Genomic DNA, 17,042 nt, shown 5'->3' on the forward strand with positions numbered 1-17,042 from the left:
ATTTCACAGTTTCAAGCAAGCAGCCAAATTTCATTGGTCATTAGCCTCAATTGTGTCCCTTTGAAACCTCAGAATGATATAAGATGTTGGTCAAAGAAAAACATTTACACCCGAATGATTAGAATTTGTATAATGCACTTTTAAACTTACCGTGAATGTGCTGTGGGCATTGAATGACACAAAATATCATATAGCACTCTTTTGGTTGTAGACCTAGTAGCTTATATACTGACTGTATAAGAGCAAGTTTCCATCAATCTTGGAGTCATGGTTGGGTGCTGGCCACAAGTTGATGAATGTGCTAGCTCAAATATGATATGCAAGCTTGATCATTTTGAAAGCGCAAATTTGTAGTTAAGTCATGGTTTGGCCGATGAGCTTCTTGCAGTCAGGTGTACTAGTTGAAGTGAGGCAGTTGAGTTCGTTCCATTTGACAAGTGTACTAGGTCCACTTCAGCAGTTCATTTCAAACTGGCTGGAGTCAGGTGCTAGCTCAAGGTTTGTGACTATGCTAAGCAAGCCCCTGTTTGGCTTGTGAGATAGCTGCTAGCTGCCACTTGGCAGGTGTGCTAGCTAGCACAAATGAGTTGGATGTATTAGCCAGTGGGGAACAGGTGGCGGTGAAGGCTCGGCTAGTGGAAGATTCATTACTCCTCAAAACCCTGAGGAGAGAGTGTACAGCCCTGGCGGATTCCTCTCATTCCCTTGCATGTAGCCCACCGTCGCTAACAGTGCTACTCCACAGCAAACGAACACTGCTACTTCTTTATCTTCAGTATCGTACCAACTTCATCCACCGTCTATCACACACCTCTCACATTCTGTGGACTCACAGGTCTGACAGTCAAAAACCTGGCATTGTTGTACATTATTGACGTCCATGTGAAGAATTGACACTAAAGGTGCTACGCTAGCTAGGCTACTATTCTTCCTGTGAATTTGAAAGAGTTTTTGATGATGCTAATAGTGGTCTCGATCAGTGAGAAAGCCTGTTCGAAGGGATTGTGTGGATGATTTGCTTTTCAATGTTTAGTGGGGAGAAGCGTAAACACGTCTCTTCACTCGAGGCATCAACAGCGAGTCAGTGACACAATGGCGCCCCTGTTCTTTTGTGTCACATCCGTGTGTGGCTGCCAGAGTGATTGAATACTAATTAGCTGTGCAAACTGAATGACTGCATGGGTTATTATAGATCACATTGTTTATTATGCAGGTTTTTATTTTGCTCACAAGGCCATTTCTGTCTTAGTGATTCAACTGCACTGCACTATGAGTTGTTTATTGAGCTCACAGGTGTGACTCTGTATTTGTCTCATAAGCTCACATCCATCCTCACATCCATCCACATATAGAGTATGCGTTCATATTTTACTATCGTCTCAGTGAAGGCCATAGCCATGAGGGTAGCTACACAGCGCACGCCCAGCCCCTTAGTACACACTACACAGGCAGCCTCAATGATGGTGAATAACCAGATAGTCCTGAGGAGGAAAGGAAGGAGAGCAGGAGAGATTGCACTTATCGGGAGACTCACTCTGGGTGTCATTTGTCATGCAGAGCTGTGGTGCTTGCTCGCCTCATCCATAGCTCAAAGGAAGCATAAACGCTGACAAATAGGCTGCCATCTTCCTCCCTTGCCACCACCACCTCTCATTCTGGAATGTTTCAGTGCTTCGCTCGCCTGCAGAGAGGCTGCGACTCTCGCTAACTACAATGTAACATATTCACAGACAGACACATCAGAAATGGCTTGGGTACTTGCCGGAGGTCTCTTTCAATGGGGTGTGTGAACTTAGTTCTCTCATCCCCTCTGACTGAGTTAACATACAACTTTGATGCAATAGTATGTTTTCATAGATGATATTCAATCAACCTGATACCCAGAGTTTTGCGGTGTGAGACCTAACATCTAATCAGAGTGTATCTGGTTATTACAGACAGTAGTAGACCTTTATGTTAATTTCTCTGTGAAATAAAAAAAAAACTTCAAACCCACTACTCTTACAGTGAACAGTTCAGGAACACTTCTTTGCCTTCCACCGGGAACGTGCGCTTATCAGTTTCGATTGGATACGACCCAAGTGACCGTTGCCTCAGTCAGCCCTGTAATTGTTTTGTATGATTTGTGTGGTGTGTTGACGAGATAAAACCCAATATTCTGTGCTCAGCAACGTCCTTATGACTCATTAATGTGCGGCCCAAGCACAATCAATAGAGGCTAACTTAATAAGTAATTGAATTCTCAAACATTACTAAATGTGTGAATTTGTGTTTCCAAAATGGCCTGTGGTCTCACTCTCCCAATGAAGTATTACTGCTTGGGATGCTCCGCAAAATGTGGGTCTATTATCGGCTCCATTAACTACACCTCAGCATAATGACACGCACTGCCACGCCGGTGGTTTTATTCAACCACTCCCCTAATAACCCTTTTACATTACATTTGAGTTATTTAGCAGGCACCCTTATCTGGAGCCACTTACAGGTTCATTTCAGTCAGTGAACACAAATAGAAAGTACAGAAAGTTCTGAATAACAGCATGATGCAGGTATCACAAAAGCATTGACATTCTCTGAAAGCTTTGTTATAGATTCAGAGACTCTTCCAAAGTGATGAGTAGCAAGCTGCATTCTGTGAGAGGTGGTAAAGCCAATGCTGTGGTATGTTTGCAAATGCAGGGTCATGTTCATTAGGGAATGCAACGGAAACATTTTGCAACTGAAAACAAAAAAGGAGACAAATACAGACAAATACAGGTAGTCCCACCGTGTTTGTCTGTTTTCCTCTGTTTGGTGCCTAATGAACATGATCCAGTTGAAACAGGAAACATACTAGAGCGGTCTCCAGTTAGCCCAGTTAGCTGAGAAGCAAGTTGCTGAGAGGGGATTGCTGGGAAAGCTGCGGGCGACGTGCCCACTGGGCACTAATGAGCAGGGTTGAGATGGACGCTCCAGGGAAAGGTCGCCACCCACCACAGGAAAGAGATCACATGACCGTAGTGGCATTTGAGTAATGGGGGGTGGGAACAATCAAGCCAACAAACACAACCAAAGTGTCTTGATTTGATTGGCCACTGTGGAAGTTAATAAGGACATTAGTTATGGATAAGGATGTCATCCCCGTGTGAATTCTGAGCTTATTATGTTGAATTTTTGTGGAACTCATAGATCAACCCTTTGTAAACTGTCGATGGAATGGATTTGCTAAAGGGAATAATGCCAAATGATTATTACAGAGGATGTGCATCCAGACATTTGTGTTTCTTCATCATGTAAGGCATAAGGTTATGTTCTTGGAGATGGCCCAACATCTGAATATTATTATCCTATTGTAAGCTCTCTGCAATGAGCCACACAATCATTTTTAGTCGAGCCACATCTTAACCTTGGTACTCCACTGAAAACGGTTGTTTCCGCTCTTTAGCAAGGCGTATGTAACTGAACCTATGTTTCTCTGCTCAACTTCCCCATTCATTACTGCGTAGTTTCTGTCTCCTGCTGGGATATTGGAGCTGGGACATGAGAATAGTCTGATTTTGATATTTGGCAGTTGAGATGGGCATGAGCTGTTTTCTCCAGCTTCTCCTGAGCAGGATGACTCGACTCGTTCCTTTTTATAAATTAGTCTCAGTTAAATCCAAGTAGGACTTTTTTCATTGTATGAAAATCGTTCAATGTTTTAGCTGCATATTGGTCAGAGTTTAATCTTAGCACACCTTCTGAAGAACTCTTGTTCTCAGTTTGTTTGAATGTAGAAGCATCTATCTAAATACTGTACATAATGACAGTTGAACCTTTGTTCTTCTGTATGCTTTTTTCCAGTCACTTTACCATCTCTGTCCTGTTGATTTCTGTGATGATTTCAGTGGAGCCCTTTCTTGCTGTGCCCTTCATTGGCATGATATGAATTTCTCTGTGTTGTTCAACAGCTAACATTCATGCAAAAGGGCAGCAGTTTGCAGTAATATTTACAACAAACAAACTCTCTCTCATTCCGTCCCCCTTTCTACCTCCATCTCTCCGTCCTACCATGTGTTGCTATACAAGAGCAGGGAATAGTTTGAGATACCATTAATTCCAAATAGAGACCTAACCTCTCTCTCTTTCTCTATCTTTCCCTAGCTCCTTTCCCTGCTCTCTCCTTCCTTCCTATCTGTTTTACAGTACAGTTTAGAGTGGGCCTACCATAATTTTCATAACCAATGCAGGACTAACTATCTCTGTCCCTCCCTCCCTACTTAACAGTACAGTTTAGAGTATCACCATTTCATAACAAATAGATCCCTATAACCTCTCTCTTTCTCCTTGTCTCCCACCATAGTTTTGTTGCGGGAGGAGGTGGCCCAACTCCAGGAGGAGGTGCACCTGCTGAGGCAGATGAAGGACATGTTGAGTAAGGACCTGGAGGAGGGCCACGGAGGCTGCTCCGCCGACGTGCTCTCAGCCACCGAGCTCCGCGTGCAGCTGGCCCAGAAGGAGCAGGAGCTAGACCGCGCCAAGGAGGCACTGCAGGGTGAGTAAGCGGGCTGACGGGGGGCTAAACAGTGAAAAGTGTAACGCAGAAGTGGAATAAACAAACGCACCGAGAGATCCAGGACCAAGGTTGCCTAGCCCTGTTGTAGACAACAGTGCAACGGCCCAAACACACATCCCAATATAGAGTGCAGACAGTAACACATCTATTGATCATTTTATTAGGGAAATATCGCTGTCTTATATTATATTCAAAGAAAAATAATGATCTCATTCGATATCAAAATAAGCACTTCACAGGTTGTCATGGGATTTTGTGTCTACAACTGTTCGTCGGCAGCGGCCAACACTCTTACACAGAAAGTAATACAATATAGCATAGAATATAATGGCATAGAATACAATAACACAATATTACACTTGTGGCCTCTATAATTAGCTCTGAATAGCTACACACTGGGCACAGAGGTCAATTCAACATCTATTCCACGTTGGTTCAATGTAATTTTGTTGAAATGACGTGGAAACAACGTTGATTGAACTAGTGTGTGCCCAGTGGGCAGCCTCTGAACTTAAATATTTTATGAGTGGTCTGCAATGAAAGCCAAAGCAAACAGACTCCTGCAGGCACTAAGAGCAATCGCAAGTAATGAAAGCTGAATTAAGAGTGGCTTCTGTTATCTTACTGGGTCTAGAGAAGTTAAGCAGGATGGCTTTGCTCTATGATCAAGCTCCCCTGCGTGGGAGAACAAAGGAAATTGCTTGTTGTCATCTCTTAATTAATAGAAGTTTGTTTTATAGCTATAGGAATAGCTTTCAGCACTAATAGTCAAAGAACTAAAGTGACGTGCGAGTACTTTGTCATCTACCGCACTATAGGCTGGTGCAGGTACTAGGGTAATCAATTCTGAGGCCATTCTGAGGTCTGATATGTCCTCCCTATCTTTTTTGGTTGATATCAAAGCGTATAAGAGAAGCTAGCTAGCACTTTAGTTGCCATGACACCCATAGTTGAGCTTGTACATTTTTTCCCCCGCTACTATGACACTCTGTGAGGCCCCGCTGTGACTCGCAAATGTCAAAAACATGACAGACCCGGGTTCAATCCCAGGCTGTATCACAACCGGCCGTGATCGGGAGTCCCATAGGGCGGCGCACAATTGGCCCAGCATCATCCGGGTTAGGGGAGGGTTTGGCCGGGGGGTCTTTACTTAGCTCATCGCGCTCTAGTGACTCCTTGTGGCGAGCCAGGCTTCTGCAGGCTGACCTCGGTCGCCAGTTGAATGGTGTTTTCTCTGAATTATTGGTGCGGCTGGCTTCCGGGTTAAGCAGGCCAGTATTAAGAAGTGCGGTTTGGCGGGTCATGTTTCGGAGGACGCATGACTCGACCTTTGCCTCCCGAGCCTGTTGGGGAGTTGCAATGATGAGACAAGATTGAAATTGGGGAGGAAAAAAAGGGGTAAAATACAATAAAATATGACTCAGAGGCTGATATATCATTTCCCCTGATTACCCCTGGTGATCTTAAGTATGACAAAGTAAACCACATTGTGTGAGTGGTGCCATGATTGAGCTAAAGGTGGGGTCCATTACTATAACAACTCGTGGCACCCTTGTTACCATCAAAGGATGGACGTCATCTGTGGCTAGCACACACTGACCACACTGTGTCAAGGTCCTACCACTGGAACTGCGGTCTTAGCGTGAGCGTCAATAGTGCTCACAGACTGGTCCCAGATGCAGGAAATGGCATGTTATGTTGAAGCCGTCCCTAGTGGTGTCACTTTCAGCCACGGCCAAGCAGAACCTGGAAACATCTGTTCTCCCCATTTTGGCTCATTTAAATGTTTGTGTTATTGTGCTGTTTGTTTTCCATAAATGCGGGAATGCTTCTCTCTCTGGTTCAGCATACTTACGAGCAGTAGCAGGAATAATTATAGTGTGTGGGTTTGTTTTGAAAGATGGGAGCTAAACCCAGGAGAGCGGACCTATGTGGCCAAAGTAGCGCTGTCGTCATGTGTACTTAAACCATGGCAACCCTAGAACACTAGGCGCCGTTAAAGGAATAGTAACCTTTTCACACAGGTCATTAGCGGTGTCATGACGCTAGCCCTTTCAGTGAATTGGCTAACAGAGATGTGAACAACCCCCTCCCCCTTTCCTGTTAGGAGGGGAGGTGGAGCAGTTTTATGACTTTACAACCACGTCGTAAATGCCTTGTCTCCCTGACCATGCAGTATGGGAGAGAGAGTGTCACAGTAGAACAAAGGAACTCTCCCACCAAATTCTACTACATCCCAGAATTTGAGAATTGAACAATATTCCTATTTTGGAGAATGTGTAAACAGTCGGTGGAGAAGCCAGCTACGACCCGGTCTGTTTTCTTTCATGTTTGTGACCTCATGAAAGACAATACAGCCACATTACTCTAACTCTGTTTATACAGGTTCCTCAGTTATGAGGCTTGCATCTAATTATTGTATAAAATAAATGAGTAAAGATAACTATTTGTGAAATGATGTAATGTGATGTTAAGCTTTAAAATTAGAATTGTCTCCCATGTAAAGTTTAACTACTCAGTAGCCACTCCCAAGTGAATAGACATTTGTTGTAAATTATGAACCAAACTCTTTTCTACATTTCTATAAAAGCCCCCGTGACAAAGTCACCTAAGTTCCAAATAAAGGGAGGACTTGTCCTCCACGTTGAAAAGGGCTAATTTCAACTATACAGGCCAGGAAACGAGAGAGCTTGCTTCACACGTGAAATGGTATGAACTCTGAAGTATTGATCGCTCAAGAAGAAGTGAGTCATAGATTCCAGCCTAACAGACTGCAGCTGGAAAGGTAGCAAATCTAGTACGAGAACACTGACCGACGCGGAAGCATCTTGAGAGTGAGATGAACCTCTTAGGCCACGTGAACCTCCCACACGACGACCCGGAAGATGTCACAAAGGACGATGGCGACATCGACTGGGCAAACCAGAGCCTCACATCACCAGCTCAACTATCGAAGCCAGCTTCATGTAAATACAATGCATTGCTTTTCCGAATGAGCGACCGTTAGTGGCATATGTATTTGTGAGAATAGTTTCCCAGGTCCAATAGAGACCGCTGTTCCTTAGTCTCCCTTCCCCCTTCTCTTCTCTCTGAATCTATCGTGTTATAAACAAACTGTTTTTGTTCAGTCCACTAGGGACGGTATTTACTGTATAATGTTATTATGTATTGTATATTCTGTAATTGTTTAATTAGTTAGTAAATAAATAATTGAGCCAATTTGTGTATGGATGATTCATAACTAAAGGCTTGGTTTGTGCAGATAACCAAGAATTGTACAACATTCAGATGAGACTGATATTAGGTTAAGAATAATTAATGACTGACTGCTATTGATATAAAATATCTTTAAGAGTGGATTCGGGAGATAGCCGCTCTATATAAACTAATACTTCCGTGGTTCCCCAGGTTATTAATGAGTTAATTGTTGCATGATTTAATTAAAACGTTAGGTAATCAATTTGATAAAATAGCATGTCATATTAAAGAAGTCAGAGACACGAAAGCAGTTAGCTAGCACTTCTGTTTTCCTTACTGTTACCTGAGTTAGCGAAGTAGCGTAGGCCAACTAGAGGACTCATTAGTTCTTCAAGCTGGGGGACCATTTGGTTTGAAGTACCTTCTGGTGGGAAACAGAAGTGTTCTGGAGAGTATCTTGTCAAATAGAATGATGCTTGACTGCTGCAAATTAAACTGAGGCAGATTGTTGTTTCTGTTTGATTTAACCCAAACTAAATCCTCGCCTGGGGAAAAGAGCCCAAAGTTTTGAGAGCATAAGCTCTTACAGGGACTTTGATTACCTCTCCTAAAGATTGATGTGATACAGGACAACTCTGCGGTTTTGTGTTTGGTTTTGTGTTTATCTGTCGGGATGGAAAAGAAGGCTGGAGGGGTGCAGATGAGTGACAGAGATGTGGATGGCACCTTGTTTCTTCTGCTGTTGCATGCCACTAGAGAGGACAGCAGAGAATTGCCGTATATTGTTCCATTGGGTTTTATACAGGGTGCTGTTCCTACCTTAGCTCTGAGTGAGTTAGTTCCCTATGTTTGAAGTTTTGTATCTGAGTAAATTAATTCAAAAGTGGAACAAGGGCACATTCAATCCACCCACCCTCCTTTTCTCAATCCCAGATACACTAAGCACTTATCAGCTATCTCCCTCCCTCCTTCCCTCTCTCTCTTTCCCTCTCATTGTGTATCTCTCTAACACAGCCCCATCTCTGTGTGAAGCCCTCTGCTCAGCCCACTCCATGTCGGTCATTGGGCTTTGAACACTGTAATTGCCACCCGCTCATAATTGTAGGTTTGTTGTGATGCCCGTGAATGCTCAAGCTAGCAGGAGTGGGCAGGAGAAGGACAGGGCAAGCTAGCAGGAGTGGGCAGGAGAAGAAACATACCCAAGTTAGTTAGGTGCAAGGCATAGAGTGGATAGGGCTATATATAGACAATTGCAGCAGAAGGAAACAAGTAAAGGAGGCAGCTTAGACATAGCCTAACCTACCTTGGCAAAAAGTAAGGGCCATTTTAGATCTATTGAACTGAAATGTCCAGTCCAGCTACTGCAGCTGAACTGTTATCATTTCAATGTCTTTAGCAGTCTATCTGAGCCCCTTTTGGGTTGGACAATTTCTCTGCAAACAAGTTGGATGTTTAATTAGCATCAATTATTCAAAGCGTACTTTGTCCATGCTGACAGTTTTCAATTAGCTATTTCCACAATGGTCAATGACTATCTCTCTGGGATTCCCAGTCAATGCAGTCAGAAATGAAAGCCTCAGACGCCAATGTATCATCAAAGTACAATCTGCCGAGTGCATTTAGTGCTGTTTCACACTACGACATGTTTTGAAAGCTGCACAGCCCCACACTCTGGACCCCTTCCTCAGTAGAATACACACAAACACCACAGAGCAACCCCCAAGAGTCGTCACGCTCTCGTTGGACCACTTCACCCGATCACGTTCAATTAATTACAGTTTTAGAGGCTTTAACAAATGAAGGCTCCTTTCAAAACGACTCCAATTGAATTTGAAAAGTGGAAAACATAAATGCAGTCAGGCTAATGTGCTCCAAACTTCCAAGGATCTTTATGTAATTATTTTTGCTGGCAGCTGTTTCGTCTAAGAGATATTCGAACTGCTTCGTAGTTCAATCTTCAGTCAATTTGTCTCCAGGGAGTTGTATTTTAGGTTCACAGTGCCACCTAGTGGTTGCCTATGGTACCTTTATCCACCGATCCCCAATCAAGAGAACAACCAATCAGCCGACCAAAATCCATAGAAAAACTCTACAGCGATGGTCCTCTTTAAGGAACTCTTAAAGGTTTCATTAATTGCACCTCAGTATAACGAATTGTGATTGGTGGCTCGCCTCAACAATCAGCTTGACCCCTCTCCTCATTACCAGGCCTCATATACGCTGCATGGAAAGACAGACCTTACACTAGAGTAATGAGACAGACATAGAGAGGTCTGAAAAGCTAGAATCTGTGAATGGTGTCCATACAGTAGCTGCTGCTAATTGTCTTATTTCGATGAAAAACCACCAGTGCCACATTTGGTCTTAGCTGCTGAATAGATAAAGATAGCAAAGTAACTGTATCAGAAGTTAATTAAATTAAATTAAAATCTCCACTATGGTCGATAAATGGTGGGTGCGTTCAAATTAAAAGTAACACTGCAGTGCCAAGTTGTGTGTGGCAGATTCACACAGTACCGACTGAATCGAATAATCAAGTTTGTTGGGTTTTGCAAATTCAGCACTAGCTCAATTTAATTTGAATTATTTTCAACTTTTATCTTTTTATCAAAGTCTCTGCTGCTATTCTGCCCAGATTCCCCCACTGAAATGTCTTAGCTACTGGTCTTCACACTCCCCGGACTAGCAGTTAATGAGGAATGGTTGATCCATTTTTAATGGTTGCCCCCCTGGCTCGCTCGTAAACTACAGGATCTCTGCAGCAGTGAGGGTCAAAGGTCAGCCAGGGGAATTATGTTTTACAGTGACCCCCCCCCCATAATATTTTACACTATGAACATATGATATTATGTACAGGTAACTGCCAAAATAAAGGAAACACCAACATAAAGGGTGTTGTACCACCACGTCGCGTATAGTGTACATCGCTTTCATTCTGATTAAACCATTCAGTGACCACTCGTGTGCAGTGAATGGGGCCATTGTCATCCTGGAAGAGACCACTCCCATCAGGATAGAAATTATTCACCATAGGTTGAAGGTGATCACTCAGAATGGCTGTGCATTTATTGGTGTTTACATTGGCCTGTAAGGGGACCTAAACCATGTCAGGAAAATGCACCACACACCATAACAGAGCCGACAGAACCTTCACCGTGGGAAACAAGCACTCGGGCCTGTAGGTTTCTTTTGGCGTGGGCCGCACATGCACACGTCTGCTCGTTGATAACAGGGTGAAGGACGATTAATCTGGCCATATTTATTTTTTCCACTGCTCAGTAGACCACTGCCTGGGTTGTTTGCACCAATTTACTCGCAAACGTGCATTTGTAGGTGTAATAATGGATCTATGCACTGCAACACGACCATGTATCCCTCTCAGAGTTGCTTGTCTGTTTTGCCTCAAACCAAGACATCACGGTCGAGGAGTATGCGCTTTTGACCACAGTTGCCCCTAGTTGATGATGCCTTTCCCTCAGACTTCCATGCCAACATCACCTTAGCCACTGTTACTCGTGAAACATCAGCAAGTTGAGCAGTCTTAGTCACGGAAGCTCCTGCCAAACGTGCCCCAACAATCACCCCTCTTTCAAAGTCACTGAGATCTCTTCTTCTAGCCATGGTAGCCAAAATAATAGGCAACTGTGCCTGCCCAGCATTTTTATACATGACCCTAAGCATGATGGGACCCACTGTGGTTGTCACACAGGACGTAGGAGCCTCTCGAGTCACCGAAAGTTCCCACAGGAACATAATGTTCCAATCCACACACACTAATGAATGAAGGCACTATATAGTGAACTGCTTTTGACCAGGGCCAATCGGGCTCAATAGTGCACTACGTAGAGAATAGGGTGCCACAGTATGAAAGAAAGACAGCTGTAATCAAAAAAGAGTGTGCAATGTGTGGTCACAAACCACATATGCCTTTGTCTCATAGACAATGCTGAGATAGGGTAGAGCGAATGGGGTAGGGTTATGGTCTGTGAAGTGTTTTGCAGGAACCGTGGGTAGATGGGCAAGATTGGTCCGTGTCCCGCTGCTAGTAATGCATTTGTGTTTTTCCAGTGTGTTTTGTTCTCCTCTCACTCCCGCTGTTACCTGGAATGCCCTTGAGCTGATGCACGCACACGTATGTTCACAGGCACACACACACACAGACACACACACGCGTTCATCCATAAACACACTCACACCCACATACGGACATTCACACATACACACACATCGAGGGGAGAGCAGGTGCTGGTTTCATCATAGAGACAGTGTATGAAAAGACATCCGTTCAGTTCGTTTTTTTTGTCCTCAAACTCTACACACAACATTAGCTCCAGGTCTGTTTGCCCGGTTCCCTGGTGGTTTGCCCTGTCTCATCTGATAATGACTTTTGGAGTGGCTGGAGTCTTGGAGAAGCCATCCGTGTCTCTGAGAATGGAAGTCATTAATATGGTTGTCAGTGAAGGTGGCACCCTGACGGTTTCCTGTCTCACCTGTCCGGCTTAAAGCAGAAGCTCTGGGTCTCTGAACGAACTGAGACAACGCCACATCCCTCCTAATTCTGTCTATTTATGAACGCACCACACATGAACTGTGACAATGAACAGGGCTCTGCCTCTATGGGTTGTAGAGGGAGTTTTTGTTGCCAAATACTTGCCAATACGAGATTTATTTATTTTTTTGCTCTGCCACTTCTTCTCTCAGCTCAAAGGGAGCTTTGATATAATTTCCTGTAGCAGGTGCAGAAAGGAGCGGAGCTTCCTGTCGGCCTGACCAATGAGGGGGATCTCTTTGTTTTTGTGGTCCGGCCAGGTGGCTCAGTCATACAACGCGTTGGCATGGTGATTGGTCTCCCGGACTGCGGGTGAACAGAGGGAGTAAAAAGAGGGTGAATCTGTCCTTGTGAAAAGTTGGCGCTTGGTTGATGCGTCCGTCCGAGTGTGTGAGCGACCCCCAGATGCAGTCTGTGAACGTCGCTCAATTGCAGCGTGTGCAATGGAACTTAATTAATGAGACCCAGCTGGAGGCTTGGCTATGTGAGAGATGGGGAGAGAGAGAGATTTTGCCATCTCCCAGCTAAAACCAAAGTCATGAGGTAAATGTGGTTAGATTAAATTGATATAACTTAAGGGAGAATCAAAGAGAAAAGAACAGAGAAACAGAGAGGGAGAGAGTAAGGGTGAAGATGTATGGTTTATCTACGTTGATCCCCACTCTGCAGTATGGCTGGGTTAAGTGACAGAGTGGAAGTCCACCTGTCTGCATCCCTCTCAGGCACTGTAAGATTTAAATGGCAGTTGAGATGAAGAGATTGACATAAAGGTTCATCTCTGATTCACTTTTCCATCAAAAAGCTCCCACTCAGCATTAGACATGCAAGAACAGGCTTATCGAAGGATCTCTATATACTGCTCATTTGTCCCCAACTGAATTTAAAAAGAAGTGCATTGTGCTTTTGTGTACTTTGCCTTTTCTCACAGTTCAACAAATGTGGTACTGTAGTTAGTTTTCACACTGTATATTACTAGTAGTATTAGTAGATATTCAACTCTGCTTTGGAATGGAATAGTCCTTCTGAGACTATCCTAATATGGACACCGTACACCTGTGACAATAATGTTAACAACATAGAACTGAACATAGATCCTCTGTATAGAAACTATGCTAACTGACTCTCTTATTGTCTTCATAGCGATGAAGGCGGACCGGAAGCGTTTGAAGGCGGAGAAAGCAGATCTGGTCAACCAGATGCAGCAGCTCTACGCCACGTTGGAGAGCCGAGAGGAGCAGCTCCGTGACTTCATCCGCAACTACGAACAGCACAGAAAAGTATGACACGTCACACACACACACAAGGCTTTATTAGCTTTAATTAAGACACAAAGTGCACAAATCATAGAAGTAGTATAATGATTGTCATGAACTTGTTATGTCATTGTAAGTAATTGAAAAGATGAATGAATGTGTGCCCCTCTCCTCTTACTCTCCCCTCTCTCTCCTCCATATCGCCCACTATCCCTCCCTCTCTCTGTCTGTCAGGAGAGTGAGGATGCGGTGAAGGTGCTGGCTAAGGAGAAGGACCTATTGGAAAGGGAGAAGTGGGACCTACGGCGGCAGACTAAGGAATCTACAGAGCACTCCGGCGCCCTACGCTCCCAACTGGACCTGAAGGAGAACAGGATCAAGGAGCTGGAGGCCGAGCTGGCCATGGTGAGACACACAGACACATACAAGTTGAAGTCGGAGGTTTACATAAACTCAGTTTTTCACAATTCCTGACATTTAATCCTAGTAAAAACCCTGTTTTAGGTCAGTTAGGATCACCACTTTATTTTAAGAATGTGAAATGTCAGAATAATAATAGAGTGATTTATTTCAGCTTTTATTTCTTTCATCACATTCCCAGTGGGTCAGAAGTTTACATACACTCAATTACTATTTGGTAGCATTGTCTTTAAATTGTTTAACCTCTAACACCTCCCAAACCCGGATCCGGGATCCCCCCCCATCAAAAAAGCTGACTAGCATAGCCTAGCCTAAAGCCACAGGGATATCATATAATAAAATGTTCATGAAATCACAAGTCCAAGACACCAAATGAAAGATACACATCTTGTGAATAAAGCCATCATTTCTGATTTTTAAAATGTTTTACAGGGAAGACACAATATGTAAATCTATTAGCTAACCACGTTAGCAAAAGACACCACTCCCATACTCCACCATTTTTTTTTACTCCATCAGCAGCTATCACAAATTCGACCAAATAAAGATATAAATAGCCACTAACCAAGAAACAACCTCATCAGATGACAGTCTGATAACATATTTATTGTATAGCATAGGTTTTGTTAGAAAAATGTGCATATTTCAGGTATAAATCAGAGTTTACTATTGCAGCCCCCATCACAACTCTCACTAAAACGACTAGAATAACTACAGAGACCATCGTGTATTAGCTAATTACTCATCATAAAACATTTCTTAAAAATACACAGCGTGCAGCAGATGAAAGACACAGATCTTGTGAATCAAGACAATATTTCAGATTTTCTAAGTGTTTTACAGCGAAAACGCAATATAGCATTATAGTAGCTTAGCACAATAGCAAACATCACCCCAGCATTGATTCAAGGCAAAAATAGCTATAACGTATAAACCACCAAAATATATTAATTTTTTCACTAACCTTCTCAGAATTCTTCAGATGACAGTCCTGTAACATCATATTACACAATTCATATAGAGTTTGTTCGAAAATGTGCATATTTAGCGGCACAAATCGTGCTTATACATTGAGAAAAGTGTCCAAAATCTCAAGCAATCTGTCCGGCGCCATCTTGGAACGGCACCTATTCTTATCGAAAACTATTCATAAACTTGACTAAAAAAATACAGGTTGGACAGCAATTGAAAGACAAATTAGTTCTTAATGCAATCGCTGAATTACATTTTTAAAATTAACCTTACTGCGCAATACAGGCTGCGATAACGCAAGGCTACACTGCAAGTAATGGCGTCTCATGCATTTTACTTTTTTCAACAGAACAATGAATTATCAGCATAAATAGTTCTTACTTTTCGATGAACTCTCATCAGAATCTTGGGATAGGTGTCCTTTGTCCAAAATAATCGTTGCTAGGTTGGAGAACGTCGTCTTCAGAGTTGCAATTAGCAGTAAACATTAGCACGAAAGAGAGAGATACCCAAATTCCTACAGCGCCAAGGAAATAAATACCCGAAAATCGCAATATACTGACATAAACTGATATAATTCGGTTCAAAATAACAAGATTATGATGTCTTTAAAGCCTATATCGAATAAAAACACAGCCGGAAATGTCAAAGACCTATAACCGATGTTTCCAAAAGAACGTCCCAAGGTCCTTAGTGCGCCAGAGCGAAGGTGAAAAGAAAGAGCCACCTATTTCCCAAGCAATTTATAAACTTTGGGAACTACGTAGAAACTCCATTTCAAGTCTCCCTATTCGCTAACAACCAGGGGAAGGCGTATGCAGTGCATCTCAACCAATAGAAGACAGTCAGAGTTATCCACAGGTCTGGGAACAGCGAGCAGATTTCAGCATTTTCAAATCCTCATAGGAGAATTGCTCTAAGTCCAGTTCTGTTTCACTTACAGACATAATTCAAACGGTTTTAGAAACTAGAGAGTGTTTTCTATCCAATAGTAATAATAATATGCATATTGTACGAGCAAGAATTGAGTACGAGGCAGTTTAATTTGGAAACGAATTTGTACTATGTCGAAATGGCACCCCCCTAATGGCAAGAAGTTTTAACTTGGGTCAAATGTTTCAGGTAGCCTTCCACAAGCTTCCCACAATAAGTTGGGTGAATTTTGGTCAGGTTTGGGCAGGTAACTGAGTCAGGTTTGTAGGCCTCCTTGCACGCACACACATTTTCAGTTCTGCCCACACATTTTCTATAGGGTTGAGGTCAGGGCTTTGTGATGGCCACTCCAATACCTTGACTTTGTTTTCCTTAAGCCATTCTGCCACAACTTTGGAAGTACTCAGTAGCTCTTTGCTTGACATCATGGGAAAATCATAAGAAATCAGCCAAGACCTCCGGAAAAAATTGTAGACCTCTACGAGTCTGGTTCATCCTTGGGAGCAATTTCCAAATGCCTGAAGGTACCACGTACCTTCATTCTTCATTTGGAAGACCCATTTGCGACCAAGCTTTAACTTCCTGACTGATGTCTTGAGATGTTGCTTCAATATATCTGCATAATTTTCCTTCCTCATGAAGCCATCTCTTTTCGTGAAGTGCACCAGTCCCTCCTGCAGCAAAACATCCCCACAACATGATACTGCTACCCCGTGCTTCACGGATGGGATGGAGTTCTTCGGCTTGCAAGCCTCCCCCTTTTTCCTCCAAAAATAACGATGGTCATTATGGCCAAACAGTTCTATTTTTGTTTCATCAGACCAGAGGACATTTCTCCAAAAAGTACAATCTTTGTTCCAATGTGCAGTTGCAAACCTTTTTTATGGTGGTTTTGGAGCAGTGGCTTCTTCCTTGCTGAGCGGCCTTTCAGGTTATGTCGATATAGGACTCGTTTTACTGTGGATATAGATACTTTTTTACCTGTTTCCTCCAGCATCTTCACAAGGTCCTTTGCTGTTGTTCTGGGATTGATTTGCACTTTTCGCACCAAAGTACGTTAATCTCTAGGAGACAGAGCGCGTCTCCTTTCTGAGCGGTATGACGGTAGCGTGGTCCCATGGTGTTTATACTTGCGTACTATTGTTTGTACAGATGAACGTGGTACCTTCAGGCATTTGGAAAT

General features: G+C 43.2%; 1 protein-coding gene across 2 annotated transcripts in view; it reads left to right on the plus strand.

Annotated features, from left to right (window-relative positions):
• The window catches only part of LOC120059374 (kazrin-A-like), a 227,535-nt gene that overhangs the window by 178,004 nt on the left and 32,489 nt on the right, over positions 1-17,042 (plus strand). For both annotated transcript variants that reach the window (XM_039008378.1, XM_039008379.1), the window contains exons 3-5: positions 4,322-4,513; positions 13,422-13,558; positions 13,769-13,939. In XM_039008378.1, coding sequence (XP_038864306.1) covers positions 4,322-4,513; positions 13,422-13,558; positions 13,769-13,939 — 500 coding nt within the window. The remainder of the gene's footprint in view (positions 1-4,321; positions 4,514-13,421; positions 13,559-13,768; positions 13,940-17,042) is intronic.

The sequence above is a fragment of the Salvelinus namaycush genome, chromosome 14, assembly GCF_016432855.1.
Source record: "Salvelinus namaycush isolate Seneca chromosome 14, SaNama_1.0, whole genome shotgun sequence".
In the NCBI taxonomy this organism is placed as follows: Eukaryota; Metazoa; Chordata; class Actinopteri; order Salmoniformes; family Salmonidae; genus Salvelinus; species Salvelinus namaycush.